The sequence below is a fragment of the Acinonyx jubatus genome, chromosome E3 (genome assembly GCF_027475565.1).
Source record: "Acinonyx jubatus isolate Ajub_Pintada_27869175 chromosome E3, VMU_Ajub_asm_v1.0, whole genome shotgun sequence".
In the NCBI taxonomy this organism is placed as follows: Eukaryota; Metazoa; Chordata; class Mammalia; order Carnivora; family Felidae; genus Acinonyx; species Acinonyx jubatus.
Window position 1 is genome coordinate 31,839,399 of NC_069398.1, and position 16,401 is coordinate 31,855,799.

Genomic DNA, 16,401 nt, shown 5'->3' on the forward strand with positions numbered 1-16,401 from the left:
TGGGTTTTTCTCAGGTGAGAAGTAGAATGGCAGTTCCCAGGGGTACCTAAGGGTGTTTTTTCCACCCTTGTAACTTTTTAGGATTTTTTTTCCTTAATTTTTCCGCTTTGGGTATTTTGTCAGGAAATTTCTAGATCTGTATTTTCCTCCCAGTAGTCCTGTTTGCGAATTGGATGGCCCCTTTTGATGCGAAGGCTTACTTGATTCTTCAGCTCAGGTATCGTTTTCAGTTGTTTGTTTTTTTTTTTTCTCGTTCGTTGTGAAAATGTCAAATCTGTCAGATTTGGCTTTCATATCTCAAGCTTTATCTCATTTCAATTTCTAGTTATCTGAGAGATTTCCTAGATTATATATTTTGTGTCCCATTTGTTATTTAAGCCTGTTCCTTGGGGATTTTAAAAAATTCAACAATTTGGTCTTTAATCTCTAAGCATTTTGTGATGGCTGTTTTTAGGAGAATGTTCTCATGTTATGGAAGCAATATCCTGCTTAATTTGTTAAAAAATATAAATCAGTGGAGGGGCGCCTGGGTGGCGCAGTCGGTTAAGCGTCCGACTTCAGCCAGGTCACGATCTCGCGGTCCGTGAGTTCGAGCCCCGCGTGAGGCTCTGGGCTGATGGCTCAGAGCCTGGAGCCTGTTTCCGATTCTGTGTCTCCCTCTCTCTCTGCCCCTCCCCTGTTCATGCTCTGTCTCTCTCTGTCCCAAAAATAAATAAATGTTGAAAAAAAAAATAAAAAAAAATATATAAATCATTGGAAAAACTGTAAGTTGTTTCCTTTATGAAATTGAATCCATTATTGCTGACCAGCTCACCTTGATGCTTAGCTTTTACTTACTCGCTTTTCCTCAGTTGGTGAGAATTCTTGATTTTTTTAGTTTCAGTTTTTAAGAGAAAAATTACTAATAGCTAATGTGAATATATTCACCTAATGACCCCATTTTGCGCTTTCCCTTGTGGAGGGGAAGTCTGCGGAGCTCTAGAAGTTAGTGGATTAGCGATACGTGTTTTAGGTAGATATCACTTGATTTTTTTCTTCCAGTGTTTTTATTGTGGTAAATTACACATGACGTGAAATTCATTCACTGTTTTAACCATTTTAAGATACCCAGTTCATTGGCATTAAGTACATTCACATTGTTAGGCAACCATCACCATCAACCATCTCAAGAATACTTCTCATCTTGCAAAACTGAAACTCTGTTCCACATCAGATAATAACTCCCCTTCTCTCCCAGCCCCTGCAGCCATTCCCCTTTCTGTCTCTGAGTGTGATTGCTCATTTAAGTAGATTTGCACACTGTTCATCGTTTTGTAACTGGTTTATTTTCAACGAGCATAGTGTCCTCAGAGTTCGTCCATGTTGGAGCAGGTGCCAGGATTTCCTTTTCTTTTTAAGGCTGAGGATGACTCCGTTGTACATGTGGACCACATCTTGCTTATCTCTTCGCCTGTCGGTGGACGCTTGGGTTACTTGTATGTTTTAGCGATGGTACATAACGCTGCTGTGAACATATAAGTAGCTCTTTGAAGGCCCTGCTTTCAGTTCTTACAAGCGTACACTCAAAAGAATTGCTGGATCCTATGGTAATTCTATTTGTTTAGTTAATTTTGAGAGAGAGAGTTGGAGGGGCAGAGAGAGAATCCCAAGCAGGCTCCACACTGTCAGCTCAGAGCCCGACATGGGGCTTGAATTCACAAACTCTGACATCATGACCCGAGCCGAGATCAAGAGTTGGATACTTGGCCAACTGAGCCACCCAGGCGCCCCTGGTAATGCTATTTAGAAAAGAATTTTTTTTTAATGTTTCATTTTTGAGAGAGAGAGAGGCAGAGAAAGAGAGAAACACAGAATCAGAAGCAGGCTCCAGGCCGCGCCTTCCCTGCATCAGGCTCTGTGCTGACAGACACCACCCTCAGGAAAATCATCCGTGTCCAACACGGATGGAGCTCATGTATGTCCTGGTTTGCCTGAGACCGTCTTGTTGCACCTGTATTCCTTCTGGTTTAACATTTACCCCACACGGAAGTTTTTGGTTTGGACGGTGAGCGTGTGGCCACCCTAATTACAGAGGCTCTGAAGTGTGTGTGGCCACAGTGCCCGCAGCCAGAGCGTTCTTCCCATCTGACCCTCATCTGGCTGCTGTGTGCACTGAAAACCGGGAGCCACCCAGGCTGCTCAGGTAGGCCTGTGGTTAATTTCCCTTCACTTCCGCTGCTGACAGGGAACCCGGGCCCTCCTGATGGGCCTGGGGATGCTCCAGGGCTCCATTAGAGTCCGCCGTCCTCTCTTGCGGTGCCCAGCGTGTGCCCTGCGTGCAGCTCTGTGTTCCGCAGCTCTCACATCTCCGGAGTCTCCTCAGAGACGCCTGCTCTAGGTAACAGTCTCTGTTTTTATATCGCTTTGATTTGGACTATGAGAGGATTTCGTTTTCTTTTCGAGGCTGGAAAGTGTGTACTTTCGGCGTCCTCTCCTGAATTGGAATCAACTCTTATTGTCAGAAAGCTGTCCTTGGGGCCCCCGAGTGGCTCAGTCGGTTAAGTGTCTGACTTTTGATCTCGGCTCAGTTCATGACCTCATGGTTCGTGAGTTCGAGCCCCATGTCGGGCCTTGTGCTGTGTGGAGCCTGCTTGGAATTCTCTCTCTCTCCCTCTCTCTGTGTGCCTCCCCTGCTTGCGTTTTCTCCCAAAATAAATAAATGAACATTAAAAAAAGAAAAGTGGTCCTGGAGAAGGGTCTTGATCTCTTTGCCCTGTTCTTCCCTGCCAACCTGTTCAGTACTGATGCTGTCTGTTTTCAGCCATTGGTCCTTTTTCATGTTCGCATCTTTCCCCCTGAACCCCGTGCAGTACTCCGCCACACCTGTGACGCCAAGCCTGGCAGCATAACATTCAGTTTGTTGTTGTTGTTGTTTTAATTTTTTTAAACATTTATTTATTTTTGAGACAGAGAGACAGAGCATGAACAGGGGAGGGGCAGAGAGAGAGGGAGACACAGAATCCGAAGTAGGCTCCAGGCTCTGAGCTGTCAGCACAGAGCCCCACGCGGGGCTCGAACTCACGGACCACGAGATCATGACCTGAGCTGAAGTCGGCCGCTTAACCGACTGAGCCACCCAGGTGCCCCAACATTCAAAGTATGTTAAGGCACTCTCCCTGCGATAGACCTCACCCTGACGTCTCGGGTGTTCGTCAGCGCAACCAACCATGTCGCTGCAAGAGAGGGGTATTTGAGATGCGCTGTTTGGACTAACACAGGGAGGAAGTAGAACACTTAGCCACACAGGTGGTCCCAGGTAGCTAGCCCCCGTGAGGGTCAAAGTCCAAGATGAAAGAGCTGAAGCAGGAGGTGCGTCAGGCAGGAAGGAGGAGACCGTGGATGGGCCCTACGCGCACCCTGTGAAGAGGGGGCCGGAGGCCCTGCTAGGAAAGGTGGCCAGAGAGAAGGCCAGGGAATCCGATGCTTGTCCATTTGTGTGGTGTTGCCCTGGCAGGAGCTTTACTCACCTCACGTCCCCCAAAACTCAGCCCACTGGCAGAACGGGAACTCTGTTGGTTTTCTGGTTTGGGGGTTTGGTTTTTAGGGGGGCAGTTAAAGGAACCAAAGACAGGGGCACCTGGGTGGCTCAGTCGGCTAAGCGTCTGACTTCGGCTCAGGTCATGATCTCACGGTCCGTGGATTCAAGCCCCAAGTTAGGCTCTGTGCTGACAGCTTGGAGCCTGGACCCTGCTTCGGATTCGGTGTCTCCTCCTCTCTGTCCCTCCCCCGCTTGTTCTCTCTCTCTCTCTCTCTCTCCCTCTCCCTCTCCCTCTCTCTCTCTCACTCTCAAAAATAAATAAACACTTAATAAAAAGGACCCAAAGGCAGTGTATTTCCATTATGGTTTGTTTGATTGTACAATCCGTGACATAAAGTCAGATTTTCAGTGTTCATAGTTCATTTTACCGGCGAACTTGGTCAGCTCCTGTGCCCACACATCTCCTCCATGTTACCGGTTTCGATCACCGTGCCATTACAGGGACCAGTGTCATTCAGGGATGTGGCCGTGGACTTCACCCAGGAGGAGTGGCAGCAGCTGGAGCCGGAGGAGAAGACCACCTACCGGGACGTGATGCTGGAGAACTACAGCCACCTTGTCTCCGTGGGTGAGGAGAGCCTGCTGTCCGGTTGCTGCTTTGGGGGGCGGGGTCGGGGGCCTGCCAATTTAGTGATTTTCTTCCCTCAAGTTTGAAGAAATAAATGATAGCACCATTTAACTCTTTTTGGGCTCCCGGTAGGCTCTTGGTCTGTTTAATCCTCCATCGAAACGTCTGGATTTTGCTAAGGTGCAAAACCGGGCACTCCATCAGGCAGCCTCCAAGGCAGCATCTTGGACTCAGAGACCTGAAAGGTGTGCAGCCGGTCCCAGCCTGCCTCCATTCCTCACTCACAGGGTACGACAGCACCAAACCGAAAGTGATCCTCAAGCTGGAGCAGGGAGAGGAGCCGTGGGTAGTGGAAGGTGACCTGCCATGTCGGAGTCGTCCAGGTATGTCAGGAGCACATTACGGTTTTAAACATGGTGGCCCCAGACCCCTGGGAGTCACTGAAGGCTGCTCTGAGCCCAGGCGCCCGTGCGGGCTGCTTTCCTTTTGCATTTGATTTGCACTTGTGGGGAACCTCCGCGTGAGCCTGTGCTGAGGATCCGGTGCCTTTCTCCTACCCCCGTCTCCCCCCTAGTAACTTAGCCTCCCCCCAGTAGCACAGAATTCCTTTGTTTTCTGGCGTTCAGAAGTCTAAGAGAAAAATTAACTTGAGACTCTCACGTTCATTCTTTTTGTCTTTCCTTCCTTGCTATGAAATGCCTTGGGCTGGTTTTCTGCCCATTTCACTCCTTCCTCTGTGCACTCAGCCACCAAAACCTGTCCCCTCCCTGAGCTGCTCCGCCGAGGGTGCACCTGTGCTCTGTTTGGTGGTGCTGAATGCAGGCCCTAAATTGTTGAAAACGGACCTCTGTGCTTTGCAGCCAAAATACAACGCAGACACAGAGTTCGGGGTAAAGAGGAACAGTAGCTGCGTCGCTTTGCCGGCCAAAGGAGGCTGCAGCACGCTGTGGCCTTCAAGACTCCAAGCCCGCCAGGAGGAGGGCACTGGCGGTTTTATAGGGAAATACAGGATCTAGCGGGTCTCGACAGAACTGTACATGCTGCCAGCATCGCTAGTCTTCAGGGGGGTGATGGGTTCCTGAATGGGCTGAGAAGAAAGGAGAGGAAGACAGGAAGAAGCTTACTTTAAAATTGAGCTTCGGGGGGTGGCTCAGTTGGTTGAGCATCTGACTTCGGCTCAGGTCGTGATCTCATGGTTTGTGAGTTCAAGTCCCACATCAGGCTCTGTGCTGACAGCTCAGAGCCTGGAGCCTCTTTCGGATTCTGTGTCTCCCTCTCTCTCTCTGCTCCTCCCCCTGCTCACTCTCTGTCTTTCCTTCAAAAACAAGTAAACATTAAAAAAAAAAATTAATGGGGCGTCTGGTTGGCTCAGTCGGTTAAGCGTCCAACTTCAGCTTAGGTCATGATCTCGTGGTCTGTGAGTTCGAGCCCCGCATCAGGCTGTGTGCTGAAGCTCAGGGCCTGGAGCCTGTTTTGGATTCTGTGTCTTCCTCTCTCTCTGACTCTCCCCCATTCATGCTCTGTCTCTCTCTGTCTCAAAAATAAATAAATGTTAAAAAAATAAAATTAAAAAAAAAAATTAAAATCAAGCTTCAGGGCACCTGGCTGGCTCAGTCAGAGGAGCACACAACTCTTTATCTCAGGGTTGTGGGTTTGAGCCCCACACTGGGTATAGAGATCACTTAAAAATAAAATCTAAAAAAAAAAAAAAAAAAAATTGAGCTTCATGGAAGCATTACTGCAGCGATTTTGATCTTTGTTCAACTTTATACTTATTATTTATTTTGAGAGAGAGAGAGAAAGCACGGGTGAGGGAGGGGCAGAGAGAGAGGGAGAAAGAGAAACCCACCCAGGCTCCACGCTGTCCACACAGAGCCCGATGTGGGGCTTGAACCCACAAACTGTGAGATATGACCTGAGCTGAAGTCAGACACTTAAACTGTCTGAGCCACCAGGTGCCCCAAGATTTAATAAATATTTTAGAGCTTCCCCTGAAGTATAGATAGGTTTTGAGTGTAGCCAGTGCTGGAAGCCACATTGAATGAACAAGGGCATGAGCACAGGCTGGTGGTTGGGAATAAGTGGGCATAGCCTGGCTTCCTGGAGCAGGAGGTATTTTTGGAAGACTAGCAAATGCTACTTTGAGTATATTTGTGAATCCAGGTAATTGAAAAATCTTACTGGTGAATGATAAATTCTCTGTTTTTTCCTATTGGTATTTGGGGCTTTGGGGCCAGGGATGGTGTAGATTTCTGAGCACAGAACTGTCGGCCATTGCACTGATTGTGGATGAGAGCAGCTAATGATAATAGCTCAGAGGCTCCAAAAACTTGTAAGATACGCAGAAATAAAAGTTAATACTGTGGGGGCCACTTTAGAAATCTGACATTCAAGGTTTTGTACAAAATGAAACCTGCGTGTATGGAAACTCTTTGTTCTCAGGATTCATTTGGTGTTACGTCAGGGACATGACTGGTTTTAGGAAATCGAGGTCAGCAAGTTGAAAGAAATTGATGGGTATTTGTTTCATATCCTATACTATTCTGAGCGATTTGCATGCACTAAGTTGGTCCTTTCCCAGCCCGGTCGTCTGGGCATATTTCAGCTGTGTGAAGCCGCATCACAGTTAAATACCTTGCTCAAGTCCCAGCCAGTAGTGGTGGATTTGAATCAAGGTAGCTTCATCTCTGTCCTCTTAGCCGCCACGCTCTGTTGTGCAAATAAGTGCAGTTAGGCTTATGTAAGCCCGTCAGAACACTTCACAGAGCCGATCTGAGCGGCCGGGTCTCTTGCCATCGGGTCCATCTTGCATTTCTTTCAGACAGTTATGTGCCTGGAAGGAACTCTCCTTCCAGGTGAAGGTGAACCAGGGCTGGGGAGTCGGAGACTCCCAGGGGAGAGGGACTGGGGGACAGGGGTGGGGGACTGTCTCTAAAGGTGAGGAGATTGGAATTTTTAGAATGATTATTTGGATTTACGTACAGAGTAGAAAGGCAAAAATTTCAGAAGGGTCTGGGCTAGTAAGAACGTCACCATGGTAATCTTAAGTGTGAAACAGTATATTACAGTTTAACGTAAATGGTGATCTCTTGCTTCCAAACGTAGGCCATACTTGATTATTTTCTTTGAATGTTCGTACATCAGTTACTCTTCTACCGCCTGACCGATGTGCTCCAGATTCCCCCCATGTCCGCCTTAATCTAGTGCTCTTTCAGTGACATTGCCCTCTGCTCATCAAATGTCGGTGAAAGGTTTATTTCACCTTTTCTACCAAAGTTTTGAACATAGTTTGTGAAGTAATAAAGGTACTTTATTCGGTGTGAACTTATTCTCCCTTTTGTCTATAGTTCTCAGTCCTATCCCACTTGTCCCTTTCCTGGGTCTACCCCATCCCCATATGTGTGTGTATTTGTGTGTGTGTCTGTCTTGTAGGACAAACAAAGGGGAACAGACGATTGTACACTTGTGACTATTTTATTGCAGAGATTGGCCATACAGCCAGAGCCAGCCCATTCTGTACCTGTTGTGTTCAGATTCACAAGGTTTGTTTAATTTTATTCCTTTTTAGAAGTCTGGAAAGTTGATGACCTGATAGAGAGAATCCCAGAAAATGGAGATGACATTTCAAGGCAGGCTGTTTCTACCAACAGCAAAACCCCAAATGAGGAGAGAGAGGATGCATTTGATACAACACATAATGTGGAAACAAGCCTTGTTCCTTCGAGCGTCCTATCTCACACTTGTGTCTCATGTGGAAAGAATTTAGAATCGACTTCAGAATTAATCATCAGTGACGGCAGCTATGCGAGAAAGAAACCCAGTGAATGTAGCGAGTGCGGAAAGACAGACCACGGAGACAAACCCTATGAGTGTAACCAAAATGGGGAAGGCTATTCTCAAAACGCAGAAAGTATTCTTCAGAACGTTAATCTTTTGGAGAAACCCTTTGAATACAGTGAATGCATGGAAGCCTTAGACAACGAAGCTGTTTTCCTTACTCATAAGAGAGCTTATATGGGGGAGAAGCCCTACGAATGGAATGACTCCGGGTCAGACTTCATCCAGATGTCAAATTTTAATGTTTACCAGAGATCACAGATGGAATTGAAGCCCTTTGAGTGCAGCGAGTGTGGGAAATCCTTCTGTAAAAAGTCAAAGTTAATCATACATCAGAGGGCCCACACGGGAGAGAAACCTTATGAATGTAATGTATGTGGGAAGTCCTTCAGCCAAAAGGGAACCCTCACCGTCCATCGGAGATCCCACTTGGAGGAGAAGCCCTATAAATGCAATGAGTGTGGGAAAACCTTCTGTCAGAAGCTACATCTCACCCAACACCTGAGGACTCATTCAGGCGAGAAGCCCTATGAATGTAATGAATGTGGGAAAACCTTCTGCCAAAAGACCCATCTGACCCTGCACCAGAGGAATCATTCAGGAGAGAGACCCTACCCCTGTAATGAATGTGGGAAATCCTTCTCCCGCAAGTCTGCCCTCAGTGACCACCAGAGAACGCATACGGGAGAGAAACTTTACAAATGTAACGAGTGTGGGAAATCCTACTACCGAAAATCTACACTCATTACCCATCAGAGGACACACACAGGAGAGAAACCCTATCAGTGCAGTGAGTGTGGCAAGTTCTTCTCTCGGGTGTCGTACCTCACCATCCATTACAGAAGTCATTTAGAAGAGAAACCCTATGAATGTAATGAGTGTGGCAAAACCTTCAATTTAAATTCAGCCTTCATTAGGCATCGGAAGGTACACACAGATGAGAAACCCCACGAATGTAGTGAATGCGGAAAGTTCTCTCAGTTCTCCTATCTCACCGACCATCCTCCGGCTCCTTTAGGAGAGAAACCCTATGAATGTAACGAATGTGGGAAAATCTTCCTTGACGGTTCAGCCTTCAGTGGGCACCAGTCACTTCCAAAAGGGGAGAAATCCTATGAATGTAACATATGTGGGAAATTGTTCTCTGAGTTGTCCTACTACACTATACATTATAGAAGTCATTCGGAAGAGAAACCCTATGGTTGTAGCGAATGTGGGAAAACCTTCTCCCATAACTCTTCCCTCTTTAGACATCAAAGAGTGCACACGGGCGAGAAGCCCTATGAGTGTTACGAATGTGGGAAGTTCTTCTCCCAGAAGTCCTATCTCACTATCCACCATCGGATCCACTCGGGAGAGAAGCCCTATGAATGTAGTAAATGTGGGAAAGTCTTCTCTCGGATGTCGAACCTCACTGTACACTATAGAAGCCATTCGGGAGAGAAGCCCTACGAATGTAACGAATGTGGAAAAGTCTTTTCTCAGAAGTCCTACCTCACCGTGCACTACAGGACTCATTCCGGAGAGAAGCCCTACGAATGTAACGAGTGTGGGAAAAAATTCCACCACAGGTCAGCCTTCAATAGCCATCAGAGAATTCACAGGAGAGGGAGTGTGAACGTACTGGCTGTGGGGGATCTCCTGTGAAGTCAGAGCCCTCTGAGTATATCGAGATCCAACAAGGAGTCCAAGATCGGTGTCTGAGAGTTCGTGCTTCTGAATGGGGAAAATTCTTCAGGCATTGGATTCATCTTCACCTAATGTTTTCACAGAGGAGAGTCCCTAAGGATGCAAGAAGAAACAGAGCCTTCAAAGCAAGACCCTACAACTCATTGGACACTAGATAATTTATACAGGCGTGAAACTTGATAACTATTTAATATTTATTTTGGAATTCAAATTGTATTTACATATCAGGGAATCACACCAAGGCGAGATCTGTCTAAGTAATGAATGTGGGAAAATCTGTTGCTTGGAAATTGTTATACTGAAAGCCATATTTCTGATGTAAATTCACATGTTTATAGGGAAGATACCAGAAGCTATCAGCTCTGAATAAACCATTGTATAAAATCATCAGGAGTTTATAATGAGAACAGTACATATATGGCAGTTTCTATCGTGTTTTAAAAATGTGTTCTATCAGTAATTCTATGCAAACTCGGATTTGAATTATTTGGGAAAAGGCATTATTCTAATTTGAGTATTAAGGTGGCAAAATGTACTAACACGGGATTATATATTGTTGGTGAAACATTTGATAAGTACCAGATAGTTAAATACATAATTTTCTATTTGTTTGAAGGTATTTACAAATGGGTTTTTCATGAATGCTCCATCAATAAATTGTAAGCCCGTGGTTTTTATAACGTTTTCAACTACGTTTGAGCAAAAAAAGTTTAAAGTACTATTTTCATAAACTATGCATAGATGATTTGGAGTTAAGTCTGTGTCAGTGAAAGAGGGCCTTGCACTGTGTAGTCTGTAAGATACACACAAGTCTCATGCCATCCTGCATGGGTTTGAGCGAGCCATGTGCCGATACCACGTGATTCAGAAATTTCATCTCTGATTTGATTTGAATACTATGTCATTCTTCTCTGCACTGCTTACTCCCAGTATTTTGGGACAAATGCAGGTTTCTGTCAGACAGCTTTAGTTGATGAACTCGTGTCCTTTCTCCCCTCATTCCTTGCTGGAAGAGTTTGGGTATCCGCCGTTTCTTCACATGACATAGAGTGTGAATCCTGATTCGTGTAAACCAGTCACGAGAACTCTATTCGGACCGCCAGTAACTTGTTTATAGTGGTCACATGACCCAGTTCTGGGCCAACAGAATAGATGGATGTTGGCAAAAGGATAAAACATCGATCAATGGGTTTTACTACTCCAGGAACACAAGGGGGGGTCATTTAATAATCAAAAATTAATTCCTGGACTACATCACATGGAAAGAAGTAATCTAGGATGCAGAAAAGTCATGTGGTGGTAAAGTCAACATTCGTTTATGTGCTTCACAAATTATGGATTTGAGAGGAACTTCCTTCCTTGGATGAAGAGTGTCTAAAACCACAAAATGGCAGCATGCCTAGTGCTGAAATATGCGAAGTTTTCTCCCAAGATTCAAAAAAAAAAAAAAAAAGACAAGGTTATTTCCTGTCACTAATTGTATTCAGTATTCTGCAGAAAGACCTAGCCAGGAGAGTAAGGGAAGAAAAGTAATCAGAAAGCATAAGGATTAGAAAGAATTAACACTTTTATTTGCAGATGACGTAATTCTGTACATGGAAAATTCTGAGGAAACACGTAAGTTTAGCAAGGTCCGTGCATACAAGGTCATGATGCAAAAAATGTTGTAATATACCAGCAGTGAACATAAAAAGTGAAAAACTTAAAAGCAATACCACTCAACAATAGCATCAAAAATCCTCAAGTGCCTAGAGGGAAAATTACCCAACACCATATTTTCAAAAACTGTATCCAGGAAAAAAAAAAAAAGACAAAACTTGAGAGGGACTTATACGATTCATGGATTCCAGGACAGCCTTAAAAAGGTCTCAATTATCCCCAAATTAATTCATAAGTTCAATGCAATCTTAAAAGTCCTAGTAAATTTTTTTTTTATCAAAATTAAACTAATTCTCAAATTCAAATGAAAATTCAGAAGGCCAGTAATAGTCAAGGATATCTTCTGGAATAGATGGAACAGAAGAACTTACGTTGCTTGATATCAAAGAAGACCTGTCATAAAGCCATAGAGATTATATTATAATTGTGTGGTATTGACACATACATAAACAAATTGACCATTGGGACAATAAAGGCTCCAGAAACACCCATACATAATACAGTCACTTGGTTTTTGATGAAAATGATAATCCAGTGTAATGGGAGAGATGTTCTTTCTAATAAATGTGTTGCCATTGCGTTTAATAATTTAATAGAAAATAGAAATGTGGATTGAGGTGGATTGCAGATCTAAATATGAAATGTAAAATAATAAAGCTCTAAGAAGAAAACTTAGTAGACTATATATAACCTTATAGCAAGCAAAATTTTTCTTACGATCCCAAAGTCACTGGGGATGCCTGGATGGCTCAGTTGGTTAAACGTCTGACTTTGGCTCAGGTCATGATCTCACGGCTCGTGAGTTCGAGCCCCGCGTCCGGCTCTGTGCTGACAACTCAGAGCCTGGAGCCTGCTTCTGATTCTGTGTCTCCCTCTCTCTCTCTGCCCCTCTCCTACTTGTGCTCGCTCTCAAAAATAAACATTAAAAAAACTTTTTTTAGAAAGAAGATCCCAAAGTCACTGAACTATAAATATAAAATCAGTTAATTTGGATATATTAATTTTTTGAAACTTCTGTTTATCAAAAGGACCCCACTAAGAAAGCAAATAGGCAAGAAACAGAGGGAAAAGGTACTTACAACTTATGTATACAACATACCACAGCAGACTTGAGCATACGGGAGGGGTTGGTGAACATTTTTGGAAGCGGCCAGATAATAAGTACTTGGGGCTTTGTGGGCTGGACAGCCTCTGTGAACATGTCTGTGTCCCAATAATACTTTGTTCAAAAGCACGTGCAACAGCCCGGATTTGGCCTGCAGGCCATAGTTTCCAGCTGTGGATCTGTAACTTAAAAAGAGCGTTTACGGGGACTCCTGGGTGGCTCAGTTGGTTGAGCATTCTTGTCTCAATTTTGGCTCAGGTAATGATCTCGTGTTTGGTGAGTTCGAGCCCTGCATAGGGCACCGTGCTGATAGTGCGGGGACTGCTTGAGATTCTCTCTCTTTGTCCCTCCCACATTCTCTCAAAATAAATAAAACTTAAAAAAACAGTTTAAAAGGAGCGTTTACAAATCAACAAGAAAAAAATAGAAAATGGGCAAAAAGATTGGGGACATCAGTTAAGAGGATATCCAGATGATAATCATGAACAGTTACATTATTAGTAATCAGGAAAACGCACATTTAAAATGCCACGTGGAACTACCACCCACCCTCTGAGATGGTTAAAATGAAAAGCATGAGAAAGGATCAAGTTTTGGCAAGGATGTGAGCCGCGGGAAGCGTGCCCTGCTGGAGGTATTGCCAACTGGTATGACCGTTTTGGAAAGCTGTCACTTTTGAACATGCATGCACCCTTTTAACCCAAACCTCGCAGATCTGTGCATTTATGACAACCAAAGGACATACTAGAGTATTCTTGGCATAAAACTGCAAGAAACAATTCTCTGAAGGTATGCGTGCAGTGGAATGAGTGAACCCAAGTGGTATAATTCACTGCAGAAGACTAGAACATTAGGAACAAGTGACCCAGAAGTACTTGCAATAATAGCTCAGTTTCACAGAGCTGAACGAGGGAATCCAGACACAGGAGCAAACATACTGTATGACTCCACCTAAAGTATAAGAACAGAAAAACTTCTATGCAGTTAGAAATCAGGATATCCGTTAGCCTCAGGCAAGGCTGAAAATGGTATTTATCTGGTGCTGGTAATACTGTTTCTAAATCTGGGTGCTCAATATCTTGAGTGTTCTGTGCACTTAAGATATGTGTATTTTTCTGCATGTATATTATCTTGAAGTCCTGCATAATTTTGAGCAGGAAATACTCCTTAGAGTAGGTTTAATGGCAACTACAGAGATTTCCTACACTGTGACCTTAAAGCTTAATATAAAGTATATTTTAAGTAAAATATTTGAAGAGGTGACAGAGCCATTACATATTTTGTCATCCTTCCCTTTTGCATATATAAATGGGTCCGAACCGCCTCTTCCAATAAAGAACTAATGTGTGTAAACATTTCCTATTTTCTCAAGTTGTTTTTCACGTTCTGAATTCGGGATGCGTCTTCTGCATTACTGTCATAGAGGTGACCTTGCTTGGAGGTAAATACATAAAACGGTGAGTTTGACTTGATGGGAAATCGTACTTAGAAGGTTTCCTTTCAGCAAATGTAAGATACTCCATTGTTGGGGTGCCTGGGTGGCTGTCGGGTAAGCGTCCGACTTCAGCTCAGGTCATGATCTTGCATTCTGAGTTCGAGCCCCGGGTCGGGCTCTGTGCTGGCAGCTCAGAGCCTGGAGCCTGCTTCATATTCTGTGTCTCCCTCTCTCTCTCTACCCCTCTCCCACTCACGCTCTGTCTCTCTTTGTCTCTCAAAGATGAATGTTAAAAAAAAAATTTTTTTTTTCTTTACAGATACTCTGTTGTTAACAGCACAAATGAGTGCATGTGAAAGAAACAGCCCAATTTTGCATCATAAAAAGGATGAGGACTTGGTGTGGGGAGGGAAGAGGGCTGGTTGAGCTCAGTGGCACAGAGGGGATGAGTAATGACATTGGATGGAGCAGACGATATGGACGTGATTTGATTTCCCATTTAACCTACCAGGCAAAGCTTGCAGTGTAAACAGATGAACGCCTTGCTTAACGTGCAGTCATCAGAAAGTTGGGGCTCGGTGGTGCGGTCCCCCGTGGCAGCTGCCGGTTCTCTCCAGTCTGTCGGGCTCAGCCACTAGGCATGTGGTCAGGCAAGGCTGTGACCCCCCTTCCATGCCAGCCAGAGCCTGCCTCTTTCATCAGGGGGTTGCCCCCCCGCCCTGCACCATCCCCATATTTACTGCTGCTCAGCTTGGGGTCAGTTAACTTTTCAGATTTTTTCCCTAAAGTCTCTTAAATATGCCAGAGACATTAACGCGAGCTCACTTACACCTGAGGGCTAAACTTCACCCACTGCCCCTTACTCCGTCCCAAATCCTGCCCAGTTTTGTTGTAGGCCCTTTAATGTGAGGGCAAACGTGTGACCCCTTGCACAACAGTGTTACAGTATTCCCCAAATTAAATTCTACAGAGGCCATGAAGAAATTCAACTAGTAGGTAACCCCCCGCCCCCTCAGTTGCCACAGTGGTAATCATGACAAAAAAGTAAATTCCCTGTCACGTGAAAGGAATCAAACTGCTGTAACTCCTGAACTCCTCTCAAAATTGGTGAACTAGTTGAATCGTGGACTTGTGAGCAGAGTATGGGGAGAAAATAATGTCAGTCCTCCAAGGGACGACAGGGCAGTTGTGGTCTCTCTGTGAAGGAACACAGTGAAGGGACTGGTGCTTATATCATGGCACCTGCTGAGCCCAGCTTCAAAACCGTGTTCTTTTCTCTACACGATCACCTGACGTGATGCCCGTGGGACAAGAAAGCAAGTGCTGAGCTCAGGCCCACAGGACAGCCCTCCAGCCTGGCAGGACCCCCCCCCCCCAGCTAAGCTTGCATGACAACAGAAGAAATTTGACGTAGTTTAGTTTAAAAGTAAGGAAGGGGAATCCTTTTGTATCATGGTTGTCTGGGTGGGGTGGACAGACGGGAAAGGCAACACCAGCTTTGCCAGCTTCGTGACGTATGGGTTCTCCAGAAACCTTCTCTGGGAAGCGGGAGTGACTGGCTTTTCCTGCAGGCAGGATTGCAGGGGCTCCCGGGAGAAAAGGAGCTCTGGCAGAGAGACATCTGAGACTTCAGCCACTAAAAAGCAGACTGGGGGCGCCTGGGTGGCTCAGTCGGTTAAGCATCTAACTCTTGTTTTTGGCTCAGGTTATGATCTCACGGTTCATGGGATTGAGCCCCGTGTCGGGCTCTGTGCTGACAGGGCAGAGCCTACTTGGAATTCTCTCTCTCTCTGCCTCTCTCTGCCCCTTCGCCGCTCGCATGTGTGCCCTAAGTAAATAAACATGAAAAAAAGAAAAGAAAAAGGCAAACTGATGCACCTATGCTAAATAAACATCCTCAAGGAAACTAGAGGGTATTGGTAACATGAAGTAGGAGTAAGTAAAGAAGTGAGATGTTGAGTACAAACAGTATTCAGTGGTTCCGATGAGCCGGTGGTTAATGAGCTGGGAGATACTGTGTGGCAAGGACTGTGTGCAGGAGACCTCGGCAAGAATAATGTGTGCCAGGAAAGGTGTACAAACGTGGAGGCATGGGCAAGATCACAGGAATCTCCAAAGTGGTGGAAACTACAGATGCAGAGAAGGAACTACTTGGGGCGAGGGCTACTTAATTTCATGTATTCGGAGGCGGGGGGGGGTGGGGTGGGGTGGGGTGGGGGAAGAAACCAAAATGACCTCAAAAGAACATCTGATGCTCCAAACAGGAAAGGTATGGAAATATCCATACTTCATTAAAGTGAAATGTAAGAATACTGAAGATAAAATTTTCTATGTTTCTATAAAGAGGCCGTCCCTCAAATGGTAATGATTTGTCATCCTCCATTATTAGGCATTGTGAGGAAGCAGGAACCAGATTTACTCTCCTGATTCAACTGAAAACTTGGACAAAAGAAAGTCATGCCATGGGGACAGTGGGCACAGGAAGTGGTCCCCGTGGGTGCCCAGCGTGCTGCCTGGACAGACCTTCCAGG

At 45.1% G+C, this 16,401-nt stretch overlaps 1 protein-coding gene across 4 annotated transcripts in view; it reads left to right on the forward strand.

Moving 5' to 3' along the window:
• Positions 1 to 16,401, forward strand: part of RBAK (RB associated KRAB zinc finger) — a 52,615-nt gene that overhangs the window by 17,576 nt on the left and 18,638 nt on the right. For 3 of the 4 annotated variants that reach the window (XM_027042276.2, XM_027042274.2, XM_027042277.2), the window contains 3 exons: positions 4,019 to 4,145; positions 4,433 to 4,528; positions 7,714 to 13,793. In XM_027042276.2, coding sequence (XP_026898077.2) covers positions 4,019 to 4,145; positions 4,433 to 4,528; positions 7,714 to 9,629 — 2,139 coding nt within the window. In that variant the 3' untranslated portion in view covers positions 9,630 to 13,793. Of the gene's footprint in view, positions 1 to 4,018; positions 4,146 to 4,432; positions 4,529 to 7,713; positions 13,794 to 16,401 lie in introns of those variants that run through there. The other variant, XM_053213550.1, reaches the window with a different exon arrangement.